The following is an 18051-nucleotide window of genomic DNA, read 5'->3' on the forward strand; positions in this document are numbered from 1 at the left end:
CCGATGTGACAGAGGAGAACTTCCCCTTAGGGTTTCCTAGGCTGTAATCTTTACAGGAGCAGATAACCGGGTATTTTCTATGGTGGAGCCGCAGAGTAGGTTCGAACCGCTGACCTTTCCGTTAGCAGCTGAGTGCTTAATCGTTGTGCTACCAGGTTCTTACAAGGATTAAATGCAACCAACTCCTACCACAGCAGGCTCTCAACAAATGGTGATCCCCCCTTTGCCATCAAATAACAAGTGGGAGACCCCTGCCAGAACTCACCAGTGAGCCCAAGATGCACCCCAGAGACCCTACAATAACACTAGGGCCTCCCTAATACCAGAGACTCCCACAAAAGCATATCAGGATGAGAGTGGAGTCTCCAATAGCCAGTTAGAGCCAGACCTGTTTTTATTCAGTCAGCAAATGCACAGAGCACCCATGGGGTGCATGGGGTGCATGAGGTGCATGGTCACCCTGAGCTAGGCCTGCCCTTCGCAACCCACGGTTATAGGACACACGGGATCTGGGCCCTGGAGGAATTTACGGTCTGAGCACCAAAGACCCCCAGATGGACGAGAGACCTGCCAGTAATAAAGCCAGCTGCCCTGTCTGTCCCCACCTCTTTGAAATGACACTCGGGCACTCACCCAAGTTCTTCCGTGGCACCCCCTTTCCCTCCACGTCCTGGAGGAGAAACTCCCCTCTTCTCTCATTTCTTGGGTCTGTCCCTGGGCCTTTCCAGGTCCTTCTGCCATGTTGGGGGCTCTCTCTGCCCCAATCTCTGCCACAGTCTCCCTTCCATCTGCCACCCTGATCTTTCTCATCCCCTGAATCAACTCAGGGCCCTTCCTGATGTTCCTGTGCTGCAGTGGGCTTGCTCTTGGGGTCAGGATCTGGTCTTGTTCTCCTTGGCTACCCATCTCCCATTCGTTTTAGTGTCTCACCCCTCTGTGTCTCTTCCCTTCTCTGGCTCCCCATTTCCATCTCTGTCTCCCCCGCCAGCCCCGTCCCTTCTTCTCTCTCTCTCTCTCCCCCCATCGCTCTCTCGCGTATCTCTGTTTCTGTCCTCCACTCCTGTCTCTGTCTACCCTTCTGTCTCTGTCTCCCTCTCTCTGTCTCTCTTTCCTCATCTCTGTCTTTATTCCCCCCACTGTCTGTGTCTTCGACTCCCTCACGGTCTCTCCATCTGTCTCCCCTCCGGTCTCTCCCCATTTGCCCCTGTCAGGGGCTGGCTCCCTGAGGGGAATATTCCCAGCCCATCTCCAGCCTCCAGCCCATGTCCCCCCAGTGCCAGGGCATACACTCTGCCACTGAGGCCAGAGGCCCAGGAGGCACGCGGTGTAGTGGAGGGCCAGCCTGTTGGCGACTCACTGCAGGGGAGCCTGCCCGGCATTCGGTGACGTCACTGACCTCTGCAGTACGCTGATTGGCTGTCCCCTCTGGGCGGGAGCCGCTGCTCCCCGCTTGTTGATTGAGGTCAGCCTGTTCCGTCTTGAGTCGGTCAGCTCCTGGGGCAGTCAGCCCGACGCCTCCTGGGACAGTAGTATGTCTCCGTTGTCAGTCCGACATCATCTCTGTCAGTTTGTCCCCTCTTATGTCGTGCTAGTCCATTTTTGACTACCCCTCTTGGACTTGGAAGCTTCTTCTGTCAGTCCGCCGGTCTGACCCCTTCCCTGTCACCCTAACCTCTCCCCTGTCACCATGACCCCTCTCCCGTCACTCCGACCCCTCCCCTGTCACCATGACCCCTTCCGTAACACTCTGACCCCTCTCCTGTCTCTCTGGCCCCTCCTACATCTGTCTGACCCCTCCCCAGCCTGCCATCTCTCACCTCCTGCCTGTCCCTCAATTGATCTTCCCCTTTTCAGCATCCATTCTCTCTCTCTATTGTCCCATGCTGTAATCCCCCACTCCCTCTTGCAGGAACTTCCCTCCCCTTCCTTCCCTCCTCCTGGTCTTCCCCCTCTCCCACTCCCCCCCCCCCAGCCTGGACTTAATTTCCCTCTCCGGCCTTCTTCCGCCCTCAGCAGTCTCTGCATTCTTTCTGATTGACCTGGTCCTCTTCTCTTTGCTCTTCATACCCCTTTCCTCACCGTTTTCATTATATCTTATGACTTCCTAACCACTCTGATGGGTTTTCTCCAAAGCCTCTTTAATCTCCTTACTCACTGGCTCATCTAGGGCAAGACCCTTCTCTCTGTTCTAGGGTCGCTTGAGTCGAATCGACGGGATGGCAATTTTTTTTTTTTTATGGCATCATCAGAGTGGCGTGTTGTTGTTGTGTGCCATGGAGTTGATTCTGACTCATAGCAATCCCATGTGACGAGTAGAACTGCCGCATAGGATTTTCCTGGCTGTAATCCTCACGGAAGCAGATCGCCAGCATCCCTAGGTAGATTTGAACCGCCAACCTTTTGGTTAGTAGCTGAGCGCCACCAGGGCTTCAAGAATGGGTGTAATCAAACCTAACTTCACTGTCTGTGGGTTTGAGGATTCCATGAGGATAAGCACGCAAAGCAGCTGGCAAAGGGGCTCATGCAGAAATGTTTCCCGTTTCTTTCTGCTTCTTGTTCTCTGCTCCTCCACACACTCTTTCTGTCCTTTGCGGGGATCTGCCTCTTGATACAACACAGCTCATTACCAGCTGCAGGAACAGGACAGAAAACCAAGTAGAGTGTTTGGCCATGGTTTAAGAAGAAGGGAAAGGTAGGGAAAAAAAAATTTAGCAAAGTCAAGCAGAGTTGGGCAGGCTAAGAATCATATTCAGAGAATAACAGAATGGGGGGAAATTGGCCAAAACGGAGGTTCTTGGGGCTGGCCTGATGCTGTTTCACAGGAATTTTGAGATTTACCCTCAGAATCTTTCCCTATCTTGCTGTGGTATCTTGTGTTACCACCTGCTAGTCCTTCATTCTACAGATATATATTTCTTGAATGATATTTTATTATTTTTTGGTGGAAGTTTATACAGCAAATTAGGTTCCCATTCAACAATTTCTGCACAAGCTGTTCTGAGACATTGGTTATATTTTTCACAACACGCGAACATTCTCAGTATTTCCGTTCTGGTTGTTCCCTTTCCAGTAATCTAGTTTCCCTGCCCCCTTACCTTGTTATCTTTGTTTTAAAGTAATTGTTGATGGTTTGGTTTCATAGAGGTGATTGTTGAAAGGAGCACAGTACTCATGGGTGATATTCTTTATTTTGTGAGCCAGTCTGTTATTTAGCTAAAAAATGACTTTGGGGCATAGTTTCGGTTCAAAGTTTGAAGAATGTCTGAGCGCAATAGCCTTGGGGAGTCCTGTAGTCTCAACTGGTCCAGTAAGTCTGGACTTTTTAAGAACTTGAATTCTGCTCCGTATTTTTCTCCCAGTCTATCAGGATCCATCTGTTGTGGCCCTGATCAGAGTTCTCAGTAGTGGTAGCCAGGCACCATCTAGTTCTTCTGGTCTTAGGGTAGTGCAAATATTTATTGAGCACCTACTGTGTGTTTATGGAAACCCTCGTGGCTCAGTGGTTAAGAGCTATGGCTGCTAACCAAAAGGTCGGCAGTTTGAATCCACCAGGCTCTCCTTGCCAACCCTATGGGGCAGTTCTCCTCTGTCCTATAGGGTCGCTATGAGTTGGAATCAACTTGAAGGCAATGAGCTTGGTTTTTTTTGTGTGTTGGACTTGCTGCTGGGCTTTGGGGTTGGGGGTGTAAGAGTGAGCCAGTCAAACAAGATCACTGCCCTTAGATAATTTACATTTTGGTGGGTAAATAGAGCAGAATTGGGTTGTATGGAACAGGAACTTCCAAATAATAGTGGCTTGAACAAGATAAATGTTTGTATCTCTCTCATGTGGAAGAAGTCTGGAGTAGGGTGTTCCATGCAGGTCGTGAAGATCAAGGATCCTCCTCCCCTTCTGCTGTACGATTCTAGCTTTGCCTCTGACCACGAGGTTACTTCATAATCCAAGGTGGCTGCTGGGCTCTAGCTATTGCATTAACATTCCAGGTAGCAGGGACGAGGAAGGGAGGAAAGGCAAAAAGGCAAAAGAGGGCATCTTTCTGCTTCTCAGGCTCTCTCTAATGGGACTTTCTAGAAGTAACACACAACACTCCATTTTATGCATCTGGGCCAGCCTTAGTCACATAGCCACATCTAGCTGCAAGGGAGGCTAAGCAATGTCGTCTTTCAGTAACCATCACCCTGTAATCGATTCCGACTTATGGTGACCCCATGTGTGTCAGAGAAGAACTGTGCTCCATAGAGTTTTCAATAGCTGGTTTTTTGGAAGTAGATCTCCAGGACTTTCTTCCAAGGCATCTCTGGGTAGACTCGAACCTCCAGCCTTTGGGTTAGCAGCTGAGCACGTTCTCCGTTGGCACCACCCAGTCTTGCAATAGGTGCCAAATAAGATTGGGGTTTTCTTATTCAGGAAGAAGGGTAAAACAGGTATTAGATAGGCTGTCTGCCCAGGAAAACAGGCAATAAACAAGCAAGGAAATAATTATAATTGCTCCAAGCTGTAGTAAGAGAAAGGAGTTATGATGTAGAGTAACAGGAAGAAGCCTTTTCAGGGAGGGGACATTGGAGTGGAAATCGGAAGGGAATCTGAAACTTCCACCACGTCTGACCTCATCTCCCACCTCTTTGCCACTCGCTTACCTGCTCCAGCCACACTGGCCCCCTTCCTATTCCTTGAACAAATCAGACCTGCTCCCTCCTCTGAGCCTTTGCACTGGCTGTTCCCTCTGCCTGGAACACTCTTCCCCTGGATATTCACATGGTCCCCTTCACTTCCTTCAGGTGTTCAGGTACATTCTCTGTGAGGCCTTCCTTGACTGTCGTGTTTTTTTTATTCTGTAAAATAGTTTATTTTTGTTGTTGAGAATATACACAGCAGAACATATACCAATTCAACAGTTTCTATGTGTACAAATTCAGTGACGTTGATTACATTCTTCGAGTTGTGCAACCATTCTCATCCCCCTTTTCGGAGTTGTTCCTCCCCCATTAACATAAACCCACTGCCCCCTAAGCTTCCTGTCTAATATTTCACGAGTTGCTGTTGTCAATTTAATTCCATATAGATAGTTCTTAAAAGAGCACAATACTTAAGGCAGACGTTCTTTTATTGTTTGGCTTTAAGAAGATTTAAGGGGATATTTTTGGTTTAAGGCTTAAATATTATCTCAGGGCAATAGTTTTGGGGGTTCATTCAGCCTCTATGGCTCCAAAAAGTCTGAATTCCATGAGAATTTGAAATTGTGTTCTGCTTTTTCCCCCTTTTGATCAGGATTCTTCTATAGAATCTTTGATCAAAATGTTCAGTAATGGTGGCTGGGACTACCTTATTTTAAATTATACTCTCCCTGTCTCCTGGCCCTTACCTCTATCTAACCCATGTTCTATTTTACCGATTTATTTTCTTTATGGTCTGCCTGCCCTTCATCTGTGGGCAGGGGTTTTTGTCTGTTTTGTTTCCTGATGTATCTGCAGCATCTAGAACAGTCCCTGGCACAGAACAGGTACTCGGTAAATTTTTGTGGAATTAATGGATGGCATAAACCCAGATATGGACAGTCTGAGTCCAGGGAGGGGAGTGCAGTGAGAGGGGTAGCACCGTTCCTGTGAAGGTGTAGAACTTTCTGTGATGATGGAAGTGTTCTACAACTTCTCTATCCAATGTAGTAGCCACTACCCATTGCCATCAAGTCATATCTGAATCATGGCAACCCTATTGTTACAGAGTAGAACTGCGCTCCATAGGGTTTTCAAGGTTGTAACCTTTAGGGCTGTACCCTATAGGGTTGTTATGAGTTAGAATTGACTCGATGGCAACAGGTTTTTAAAATCTTCAGAGAAGGAGCTCTGGTGGCACAACAGTTCGGCACTCAGTGGTTTGACCCCCCCAACCTAGTGGCTTCTCAGGAGAAAGACCTGGCATTCTGCTCCCATAAAGAGTAAACCCATACCAAACCAGATCCATTGTCGTCAAGTCGATTCCGACTCATAGAGAACCTATAGCACAGAGCAGAATTGCTTTATAGGATTTCCAAGAGGCAGCTGGTGGATTCAAACTGACAAACTTTTGGTTAGCAGAGGAGCTCATAACGACTGCATCAGCAGGGCTCCATAAAGATTAGAATAGCCTGTGGGGAAGTTCTAGTCTGTTACATAGGGTTGCTATGAGTTGAAATCAACTTGGCAGCACCATAAACAACAATCTTTTCGGAAGCATATTGCCAGGCCTTTCTTCTACAGTACCTCTGGGTGGGTTCAAACCACCACCTTTTAGATTAATAGTAGAGTGCAAACAGATCTGCGCCACCCAGGGATCTTATGGAAACCACTAGTCGTGTGTATAATGTGGAACAGAATGTTTAACTTTCATTCATTTAAATTTAAATAGATTTATTTGTATCAGACAGCATAGGTCTACGGAAGAGCAGTCAGGCCAGAGAGGAGGACTAGGATGACAAGGAGTTTTCTGGGTTGAGAATGGGGAAAAGATGTTCCAGGCACAGGGAACAGCCTATGCTGAGGCCCAAAGATGAGCAACAGCACGGGGAATTCAGAGTACTGTGAATGGTTGTGAATGGCTAGAATGAGGGGGCAGGAAGGGATGTGTTGAGGGTGAGGGCAGTGAGAGTCACACACCAAAGGGCCTTACATGCTGGAATTTCACCTAGGGGTGTTTCTTTTCTCTGCACTTCTGGTCTCAAGCCAGAAGTGAAAAAGGGAGGCATGTGGGGTCAACCGGCAGAAGCTGAGGAGTCAGGGCCCAGGAGTGCCTGAGTTGGCTTGTTCTCATCCAGCCACTTGTTCATTTGACACATGCTTTTAGAACACCATGAGTCCCTGGGTGGCACAAACTGTTGGCACTTGGCTACTAATGAAAAGGTTTGTGGTTGAAATCCCTCCAAAGATGCCCTGGAAGAAAGACCTGGCAATCTACTTCCCAAAAAAATCAGCCTTTGAAAATCGTATGGAGCACAATTCTACTGACACACATTGGGGCGCCATGAGTCAGAACTGACTTGGCAGCAACTGGTCAACTGGATCTAGCTGATGTACCTCTTGGGTGGTGCTAATGGTTAACATGCTCGGCTACTGACTGAAAGCTTAGTGGCCCAAGTCCACCCAGAGGCACCTTGGAAAAAGGTCTGTTGCTCCACTTCTGAAAAATCAGCCATTGCAAACCCTATGGAACAGTTCTGCTCTGACACACGTGGGGACGCCATGAATCAGAGCTGACTTGACAGCAAGTGGTCTACCTGATATGGGATATTACTGCAGGATTTCAAGCAAGGCAGTGGCATAACCTGAATTTCTTTTTGAAAGAGCCCTCTGACTCATGTGGAAAACAGGTGGCAAGGTTAGAGTCAAGAGTAAAAGCAGGCCAAGGTACAATAATTGGTCTCTATTCACCTGGAGCAACAGAGGAAGAAGGACAGTCAGGAATTGGAGGAGGAAATTGAGTACATGGCCAATTGTCTCCATGAACAGCTGCCCCTTTTGCCATGAGACCAGAAGAACTAGATGGTGCCCAGCTATCATTACTGAATGTTTTGATCAAAGATTCTATAGAAGAATCCTGACCAAAAGAGAGAAAAATGCGGAACAGAATTTCAAACTGTCAATGGAATCCAGACATTCTGGAGCCATTGAGGCTGGATGAAATTCCCAAAACTATCCCCCTAAGATAATATTTAAACTTTAAACCTTAAACCAAAACTATCCCCTGAAGTCTTCTTTGGATCAAAAAGTAGATTATCTTGATTAGTAAAGTACATCCTTGTTGAGAATTGTGCTCTTTGAAGAACTATCTATGTGAGATCAAATTGACAACAGCAACTCGAAAGTTTGGATGGGAAGCTTGAGAGGCAGTGGGTTTAAGATAACAGCAGTGGAAGAGTGTAGAAAAGAAGGGTGAGAATGGTTGGCACATCTTGAATGTAAACAATGTCACTGAATTGAACATGTGGAGTTTGTTGAAATGGTGTATCTTTGGCTGTGTATACTTCCACCAAAAAAAAAAAAAAGAGAGAGTGAGTGGCAGTAGGAAGAGACACCAGGCAAGTGATGGTGGTGACTTGAAGGCAGTGACAGAGGGAATGACGAGGAGGGCAAAGATTAGTAATGGGTTTGGGAAGTACTGTAGTGCAAACATAGGAGCCCTGGTGGCATAGTGGTTAAGAGCTTGGCTGCTACCCAAAAAGTTGGCAGTTCAAATCCACCAGCCACTCCTTGGAAACCCTACACGGCAGTTCTACTCTGTCCTATAGGGTTGCAATGAGTTGGAATTGACTTGATGGAGACGGGTTTTTTCTTTTTTTTTGGTAGTGCAAACAGGGCTGGTTGATAATCTGCTTTCTTGTCCTTTCCCCCTCTGCCCTGTCCAGACTCAGAAGTCTTTCCCTTCCCCTGAAACCCCTTTCCCTTCCACACTCCTCTTTCTTTCTGCAGGGGCTTGGAGCCCGGCTGGGTGAAGGAATGGGGGGTGGTTGTGCCAAGAAGCCGCTAATCTTCCCGTCCTGACTGACCATTCTCTACTGTCTTTTCTCTCTCTCCTCTGACTGCCACCCCAAAGTCGAGCTTCGATCCCCATCACCGCTCCCAGCCGAGTTACGAACGTCCTTCATACCTGCCCCCAGGACCTGGGCTTATGCTCCGGCAAAAATCTATCGGTATGTCACCTGATGGGGGCATGAATGGCATGTAAAGGTGTGGGGGGATGCCTCAGGGTGTCCTGGGCAGGTGACAGTTTGGGGGAGGGAGTAAGGGGACTTGGAAATGTTCTTATCCACTTCCATAAGGGACTATAGTGTCATCAAGTTGTGAAACAGATCAGGCATTGGAGCTGGCCAAACTTAGGGTTGATCCTGGCTCCTCCCTTTCCCAGCTGCGTGAGCCGAGACAGGTGGCTTCACTTGGCTTCCCATCTAGAAAATGGGGGCATCATCGCCCCTACAGGAGCCTGGCAGCACAGTGGTTAAGCACTGCGCTGCTAACTGAAAGGTCGGTGGTTTGAACCCACCAGCCACTCTGTGGGAGAAAGATGTGGCAGTCTGCTTCTGTAAAGATTACAGCCTTGGAAACCCTAGGGGGCAGTTCTGCTGTGTCCTGTAGGGTCACTATGAGTCCGAATCTACTTGATGGCAAGGTTTGTTTATCACCCCTACTTGGATGCACTGAATCTAAGCTCCTGCCACAGACCCTGGTTCCTTCTTTCTTAGACCTGGCTCCATTCATTCATTCATTCCACCAATGTCTATAGAGCACCTGCCATATGGAGTCCCTGGATGGTGCAAACTGTTAAGGGCTCAGCTGCTAGCTGAAAGGTTGGAGGTTTGAGTCTACCGGGGTGGCTCGGGAGAAAAGCCTGGTGATCCGTTCTTGTTCGTTGCTGTTGAGTCGGCTCCATCTCATAGTGACCTTATGTATAACAGAACAAAATGTTATTTGGTCCTGTGCCATCTTCACAATTATTGCTGCTTGACCCCATTGCTGAATGAATGTTTATAGCTATTGCTTCTTATTTTAAATTGTACCACATCCACAAATGAAGTTCCAGAAGGTTTTACTCCATCTACCTCATTAAGGATGACTCTACTCTGAGGAGACAGCTCTTTCCCAGTGGTACTTTGAGTGCCTTCCAACCTGAGAGGCTCATCTTTCAGTGCCATACCGGACAGTGTTCTGTTGTAATCCATAGGGTTTTCATTGGCTGATTCTTGGAAGTAGATCACCGGGTCTATTTCCTAGTCTGTCTTAGTCTGGAAGCTCCACTGAAACCTGTCTACCATGGATGACCCTACTGGTGTTTGAGATACCGGTGGCAGAGCTTCCAGCATCACAGTAACAGGCAAGCCACCACAATACAACAGACTGATAGATGGGTGGTGGGTCTGGTGATCTAATTCTGAAAAATCAACCACTGAAAACCGTATGGAGCACAGTCCTATTCAGATACACATGGAGTCAGAACCAACTCAAAGGCTACTGATTTTTTTTTTCCCAGCCAAATGCCAAGCATTCTTAGACTCCTAGGGATGCATCAATAGAAAAAAACAGACTAAAGGGCCTTGCCCCTATTAAGGTTATCTTTTAGCAGAAGAAGACAAAAAGTACAAAGATGAGAAACAAGAGAATTATATAGCATGTTAGGAGTGGTAAGTGCTATGGAGAAAAAAAAAAAGTAAAGTAAGGGGAGATTGGGAATGCTAGGAGGAAGGTTTGAGCAAAAACCTGGAGGTAAGGGGGAGCCTTGGAGATATCTGAAGATGAGGCATTCCTGACAGAGGGAACAGCCAGTGCAAAGGCCCTGAGGCAGTTGTGTGCCTGACATGTTTGACGAACAGCAAGGAGGCCAGTGTGGCTCGAGCTAAGTTTGTGAGGCAGAGAGGGCAGGACATGAGATCAAAGAGGGAAAAGGGTCCAGAGCTTGTGGGCCATGGTGAAGATTTCAGTTTTTACTCTGAGTGAGGCAGGAGCCAGGGCAGGGTTGTGAGCAGAGGGGGAACATGAGCTGATTTAGGTTTTCACAGGCACCTTCTGGTAGACATGTGGGGAACAGACTGAGGGGGGTTGAGGGCAGAAGCGGGGAGACCAGAGATGGTAACTGTCCCTCAGGTGGGAACTGGCAGTGAGTAGGCCAGGGCAGTGACTGTGGAGGGATGAGAAGTGCTTGGGTGCATTTCAAAGAAACAGGGTTTACTGATGGACTGGATATGGGTGATGTGAGAAAAAGAAAGCTGTCAAAGATGACTCCAAGGTTTTTGGGCCTAAGGACCTAGGAAGAGGAGCTGCTGTTTGCTGAGGTGGGGTAGACCATGGGGTGAGGGGAGCCTGTTTGGCGGAGATCAGGAGCTCGATTTGGGACCTGCTGAATTTGAGGTGTCTGTGAGACATCAAGAAGCCCTCATGGTACAGTGGTTAAGAGTTCAGCTGCTAACCAAAAGGTTGGCAGGTTGAATCTACCAGTTGCTCCTTGGAAACCTGTGGGGGCAGATCTACTCTGTCCTGTAGGGTTGCTATAAGCTGGAATCAACTCGACGGCAATGAGTCTGGTTTTTTGGTTTGGGTGAGATATCAAAGGAGTCCCTGGGTGGTGCATACAGTTTGCGCTCAGCTACTAACAGAAAGGTTGGCCATCCAAACCCATACAGTGGTGCTGTGGAAGAAAACCCTGGCAATCTGCTTCCATAAAGCTTACGGCCAAGGAAACCCTATGGAGCGGTTGTACTCTGTAACACATGGGAGCACCATGAGTCAGAATTAACTGATGGCAACGGTTTGATTTGGGGTTTTTTTGTTCATTTTTTGTACTTTAGATGAAAGTTTACAGAGCAAACTAGTTTCTCATTAAACAATTAATATGCATATTATTTTGTGACATTGGACCAACCCCACAACATGTCAACACACTCCCCCTTCTCAACCTTACATTCCCCATTACCAGCTTTCCTGTCCCCTCCTGCCTTCTCGTGCTTGCCCCAGAGCTGGTGTGCCCATTTAGTCTCACTTTGTCTTATGGACCTGTCTAATCTTTGGCTGAAGGGTGAACCTCAGGAGTGACTTCATTACTGAGCTATAAGGATGTCTGGGGGGCATATTCTCCGGATTTCTCCAGCCTCTGTCAGACCAGTAAGTCTGGTCTTTTTTTGTGTGTGTGTGTGTGTGTGAGTGAGAGAGTTAGAATTTGTTCTACATTTTTCTCCTGCTCTGTCCAGTACCCTCTATTATGATCCCTGTCAGAGCAATCAGTGGTGGTAGCTGGGCACCGTCTAATTGTGCTGGACTCAGTCTGGTGAAGCTGTGGTAGTTGTGGTCCATTAGTCCTTTGGACTGATCATTCCCTTATGTCTTTTGGTTTTCGTCATTCTCCTTCACTCCCGACAGGGTGAGACCAATGGAGTATCTAAGATGGCCGGTCAACAAGTTTTTAAGACCCCAGATGCTACTCACCGAAGTAGAATGTAGAACATTTTCTTTATCAAATGTGTTATGCCAATTGAGCTAGATGTTCCCTGAGTCCATGGTACCCACAGCCCTCAGGCCAGTAAGTTGGTCTTTTGGGGTTTTTTTTTTTTGGTGAGATGTCTAAGAGGATGTGGATATTGGATACAGGAGCCTGGAGTTCAGGGGAGAGAATTGGATGGAGAAGTCATCAGCAGAGAGCTGGTGTATAAGGCCATGACACTGTGATGTTGGTTGAGAACCTCATGGGAGTGAGGAGTTACAGACCAGATGAGGGTCACAGACTGGTCAGTTGGATCAGCAGGTGAAAGACTTAACTTCTCCAAGCCTTCCTGAGTGGTTTTGCTGATTGGATCCAGCTGTTTCTAAACTTCGTAAGTTCACGGTCCACCAGTGTGATTCTTGCATTGATGAGGTCTACCTGTATCTCGGAGTCCCTGGGTGGTGCAAACAGTTAACGTGCTTGGCTGCTAACCAAAAGGCTGGCAGTTTGAGTCCATGCAGAGGCCCCTTGGAAGGCCTGGCAATCTACTTCCAAAAAATCAGCCCGTTGAAAACCCTATGCAGCACAGTTCTAACTTGACACTCATGGGGTCTTCATGAGTTGGAACTGACTAGATGCAACTGTTTGTTTTTACCTGTATCGTATCATTTACAAAAACCCATTGCCATCAAGTTGATTCTAACTCATAGCGACCTTATAGGACAGACTAGAACTGCCCCATAGGATTTCCAAGGCTGTAATCTTCATGGAAGCCAACTGCCACATCTTTCTCCTGCTGAGCGGCAGTCTGCTTTTGGTGAGCAGCTGAGTGCTTAGCCATTGTACCACCAGGGCTCCTTTCTCATCATTTACCTAGTATTTTTCTATATACGGGCACCCTCTTATAAACATTGGAGCCCTGGTGGTATAGTGGTTAAGAGCTACTGCTGCTAACCAAGAGGTCAGCAGTTCGAATCCACCAGCCGCTCCTTGGAAACGCTCTGAAGGGCAGTTCTACTCTGTTCTCTAGGGTCACTAGGAGGCAGAATCAACTCCACAGCGACGGGTTTGGTTTTGGCTTGTAAACATTAGCTTCATCCTAAGCAGTTATATCCATTAAATCACAGGATGTGCTACTTACATTTCTATTCTGAATACACATGAAAAGAAATATATAACCATAAATAAAACATGGGGAGCCCTTCCCAGCCCAAGGCACATTTACCCATCCCAAGCCACCACTACAATATAGGGCACCTTTGTGCGAATCAGAAAAAGGTGCCCTCTCTAGGCTTGGGAAGGAAATTCAGGCCCTCCTTGACCCCTCTCTGGAGCCCTGCTGGTGCAGTGGTTAAGACCTATGGCTGCTAACCAAAAGGTTGGCAGTTCCAATCCACCAGCCGCTCCTTGGAAACCCTATGGGGACGGTTCTACACTGCCCTCTAGGGTTGCCGTGAGTCAGAATCGACTCCTCGGCAACGGGTTTGGGTTTTTTTTTTTTTTTTTTTTTTGGTTACTCCCTCTGGAATCTCTGGGTGATGCATATGGTTAAGGTGCTGGGCTACTAACCTAAAGGTCGGAGGTTCAAGTCCACCCAGAGATGCCTCTGAAGAAAGGTGTGGTGATCTACTTCGGACAAGTCAGCCATTGAAAATCCCAGTTCTGTTCTGACACACGAGTTGGAATCCACTAGAGGGCAAATGGTTTGCGGTCCCTCTGTTGTTTGCTGTTGTTCAGTACACAACCCTTACGGCTGTATCAAGCGGACTTGTGCTGGCTGGGGAAGCTCTGGACTAATCCATGTCAAATTTTGAGCATATACTGAGTAGTAGTATTATGCCATCATTAGTAGTAGTATTCGTATACTATTAGTATCATTATTGTCATTGCTATCATCATCGTTATGTATTGTGGTTCTGTGGGGCAGGGGAGCAGGGAGGCCTACTCCCCCAAGGTCTGCTCCTCCATCCTCGAACCTCTGTTTTCCCCCAGGGGCTGCTGCGGAGGATGACAGACCCTACCTAGCGCCCCCAGCCATGAAGTTCAGCCGCAGCCTATCTGTGCCTGGGTCGGAGGACATTCCTCCGCCGCCCACCACGTCCCCTCCAGAGCCCCCCTACAGCACACCACCTGCCCCTTCCTCCTCTGGCCGCCTCACCCCCTCCCTCCGGGGAGGCCCCTTCAACCCCAGCTCAGGGGTCCCCCACCCAGCCTCCTCCCCCTCCTCCTTTGATGGGCCCGCCCCTCCCGACACCCGCGTGGGGGGCCGGGAGAAGAGCCTATACCACAGCGGACCCCTGCCCCCTGCCCACCACCACCCGCCGCACCACCACCACCACCACGCCCCGCCCCCGCAGCCCCACCACCACCACGCCCACCCCCCACACCCCCCGGAGATGGAGACGGGCGGCTCCCCGGATGATCCCCCACCCCGATTGGCCCTGGGTCCCCAGCCCAGCCTGCGTGGCTGGCGGGGCGGCGGGCCCAGCCCAACCCCTGGGGCTCCGTCCCCGTCCCACCACGGCAGCGGCGGCGGGGTCAGCGGCCCCTCCCAGGCCCCGGCCCTGCGCTACTTCCAGCTGCCCCCGCGGGCGGCCAGCGCTGCCATGTACGTGCCCGCGCGCTCCGGCCGCGGCCGCAAGGGCCCCCTGGTCAAGCAGACCAAGGTCGAGGGCGAGCCCCAAAAGGGCGCCGGCGGCCTACCGCCAGCCCAGTCGCCCACGTCGCCAGCCTCCCCGCAGCCGCAGCCGCAGCCGGCCGCGCCCGCCTCCTCCGAGAAGAATTCCATCCCCATTCCCACCATCATCATCAAGGCACCGTCCACCAGTAGCAGCGGCCGCAGCAGCCAGGGCAGCAGCACTGAGGCGGAACCCCCCAGCCAGGCGGAGGGCGCGGGAGGCGGCGGGTCCTCGGCGCCCAGCCCCGCTCCAGCCATGTCGCCGGTGCCGCCGTCCCCCTCGCCCGTGCCCACTCCCGCCTCCCCCAGCGGCCCAGCCACCCTGGATTTCACCAGCCAGTTCGGAGCCGCCCTAGTGGGCGCGGCCCGGAGGGAAGGGGGCTGGCAGAACGAAGCGCGCCGGAGGTCCACGCTCTTCCTCTCCACCGATGCGGGGGATGAGGATGGCGACGCCGGGCTGGGTGCAGGGGTCCCGCCAGGCCCCCGGCTACGCCACTCCAAGTCCATCGATGAAGGCATGTTCTCCGCCGAGCCCTACCTGCGGTTGGAGTCCGGGAGCTCCGCGGGTGGCGGCGGCTACGGGGGCTACGGAGCAGGCGGCCGCGCCTACGGGGGCAGCGGGAGCAGCAGCGCCTTCACCAGCTTCCTGCCTCCCAGGCCGCTGGTCCACCCGCTGACCGGCAAGGCCCTGGACCCCGCGTCTCCGCTCGGGCTGGCCCTGGCCGCCCGGGAACGCGCGCTGAAGGAGTCCTCAGAGGGCGGCGGACCCCCCCAGCCCCCTCCCAGGCCCCCATCGCCCCGCTACGAGGCCCCGCCGCCCACCCCACACCACCACTCACCTCACGCCCACCACGAGCCGGTGCTGCGTCTCTGGGGGGCGCCCCCCCCGGATCCCGCCCGCCGGGAGCTGGGGTACCGGGCAGGGTTGGGCAGCCAGGAGAAGGTGCTCCCGGCCAGTCCGCCGGCCGCGCGCCGCTCTCTGCTGCACCGCCTGCCCCCCACGGCCCCCGGGGTCGGACCCCTCCTGCTGCAGCTGGGGCCTGAGCCCCCGGCCCCCCATCCCGGGGTGAGCAAGGCCTGGAGGTCCAGCGCCCCTGAAGAGCCGGAGCGGCTGCCCCTGCACGTACGGTTCCTTGAAAATTGCCAGCCGCGGGCCAGCGGGGCGGGCGGACGGGGTCCCCCAGCAGAAGACGGGCCGGGGGTCCCGCCTCCCAGCCCGCGCCGCTCGTTGCCGCCCTCACCCACCTCCCCGCGAGGCGGCGAAGAGAACGGGCTCCCCCTGCTGGTACTGCCGCCGCCAGCGCCTTCGGTGGACGTGGAGGACGGCGAATTCCTCTTTGTGGAGCCGCTGCCCCCTCCGCTCGAGTTCTCCAACAGCTTCGAAAAGCCCGAGTCTCCCCTCACGCCGGGGCCTCCCCACCCGCTGCCCGATCTGCCCACCCCCACCACCCCCTTGCCCGCCGTGCCACCCCCGGCCGCCGCTGCTCCTCCTACCCTGGACTCCACCGCATCCAGCTTGACCTCCTATGACAGTGAGGTGGCCACGCTGACCCAGGGGGCTCCCACGACTCCTGGGGACCCCTCTCCACCAGGTCCTCCAGCCGCCGCTGCCCCGGCCCCTGCGGCCCCCCAGCCTGGCCCAGACCCCCCACCTGGCACAGATTCTGGCATTGAGGAAGTGGATAGTCGGAGCAGCAGTGACCACCCCCTGGAAACCATCAGCAGTGCCTCCACGCTGAGCAGCCTGTCTGCCGAAGGTGGCGGCAGCGGAGGGGGTGGTGTGGGTGGTGGGGCCGGTGGGGCCACTGGGGCCAGTGGGCCGGAGCTTCTGGACACCTATGTGGCCTACTTGGATGGCCAGGCCTTTGGGGGGAGCAGTACTGCCGGCCCGCCGTACCCCCCGCAGCTCATGACACCCTCTAAGCTCAGGGGAAGGGCACTGGGGAGCAGCGGAGGCCTGCGGCCCGGCCCCAGTAGTGGACTCCGGGACCCGGTCACCCCCACCAGCCCCACTGTTTCAGTGACAGGGGCTGGAACCGATGGACTGCTGGCCCTGAGTGGCTGTGCAGGACCCCCGACAGCAGGTGTGGCCGGGGGTCCCTTGTCTGTAGAACCAGAAGGCCCACCCATGCCCTTGCCAACAGCCTCCTCCCTGCCTCGAAAGCTGCTACCTTGGGAGGAGGGTCCAGGCCCACCACCACCACCCCTGCCCGGGCCCTTGGCCCCACCTCAAGCCTCAGCCTTGGCGACAGTCAAAGCCAGCATCATCAGTGAACTCAGCTCCAAGCTCCAGCAGTTTGGGGGCTCCACAGCAGCTGGTGGCGCTCTGCCCTGGGCCCGGGGAGGCAGCGGGGGAAGCGGGGACAGCCACCATGGGGGAGCCAGCTATGTACCTGAGAGGACTTCCTCCCTGCAGCGGCAGAGGTGAGCAGGGGCTGGCAGCTGCCTGGCAACGGAGGCCTGAGGGGCAGATGTCGTGGGTACCGGAATCCACCTCCCCCATAGCTGTGTCCCTTTAGGGTCCCCGGTTGGCTGGTGGGAAGTTTCCCTCAAAGGAGCATGCTTTTGCAAATACTTTAAACTTCCCTTTATCTCAGTCGCTTCTGTGGTCGCCTGCCATTTTCATGACAACCCACATTCCCTGATGGAAAAGAAGTTATTAACCAAGGAGACTGGAGTAAAACTTGCTGATGGCTGTTTCCTTGGTGGGTTTGTCAGTTGTGTCTGACAGTCCCTGAAATCAGGCAGTCCCTTGAACTCAGTCTGGTTCAAGACATAATGCTTTAGGGCACAGTGGTCACGAGTGTGGGTTCTGGAACCCAGCTGCTTGGGTTCCAGTCTCAGTTCTGCACTTTCTGCCTGAGTGACCTTAGGTCAGGAACCCTCCTCTCTGCAGAAAGGAGACAGCACAGTACCTGCCAAATGGAGCTGTCAAGAGGAGTACAGATGGATGGGCCATTGTTAGAACAGGAGATGTGGGAAAGGTGGGGCCTCTTGCAAAAGCCCAGGAACGTCTAAATGGGGGAAATACAGGATGCCACTGCTGTTTCCCGATGCAGCTTGCTGGGACTGCCACAGATAAAGCTCTGAGCCATTCAGGATCCCCTAGTCTTAGGGAAAATGGAATCCCATTCCTGACTTGGACACAGAGAGTATAGGGAGAGGTTTTTAAATCCCCTTGCCCATCTGTAGAATTCATTCTAATTCTATTTTAGGGTCTAATATCTTTACAGTTGATATTGGAACATGGTTTTATCAGGCTTCTGAGACCTTAATGCAACTCACTGGTTATTCTTAAGTATTCTGGGTAGAGAGAGGATGCTGAATTTGGTCAATAGATGCATCAATTATTCATTTATCACCTGATATGTGTGAGGTGCCCTTCTGGGTGATGGGGACCCCACAGGAGCAGACAAGACAGGAAAAGCCCTTCCCT

The 18051-nt window shown here is 51.9% G+C and overlaps 1 protein-coding gene across 4 annotated transcripts in view; it reads left to right on the forward strand.

Annotated features, from left to right (window-relative positions):
- SHANK1 (SH3 and multiple ankyrin repeat domains 1) overlaps window positions 1–18051 on the forward strand; it is a 65814-nt gene that overhangs the window by 45829 nt on the left and 1934 nt on the right. For all 4 annotated transcript variants that reach the window (XM_049901555.1, XM_049901554.1, XM_049901557.1 and 1 more), the window contains 2 exons: window positions 8567–8663; window positions 13931–17039. In XM_049901555.1, the coding sequence (XP_049757512.1) occupies window positions 8567–8663; window positions 13931–17039 (3206 nt within the window). The remainder of the gene's footprint in view (window positions 1–8566; window positions 8664–13930; window positions 17040–18051) is intronic.

This window comes from Elephas maximus, chromosome 11 (assembly GCF_024166365.1).
Source record: "Elephas maximus indicus isolate mEleMax1 chromosome 11, mEleMax1 primary haplotype, whole genome shotgun sequence".
Lineage (NCBI taxonomy): Eukaryota > Metazoa > Chordata > Mammalia > Proboscidea > Elephantidae > Elephas > Elephas maximus.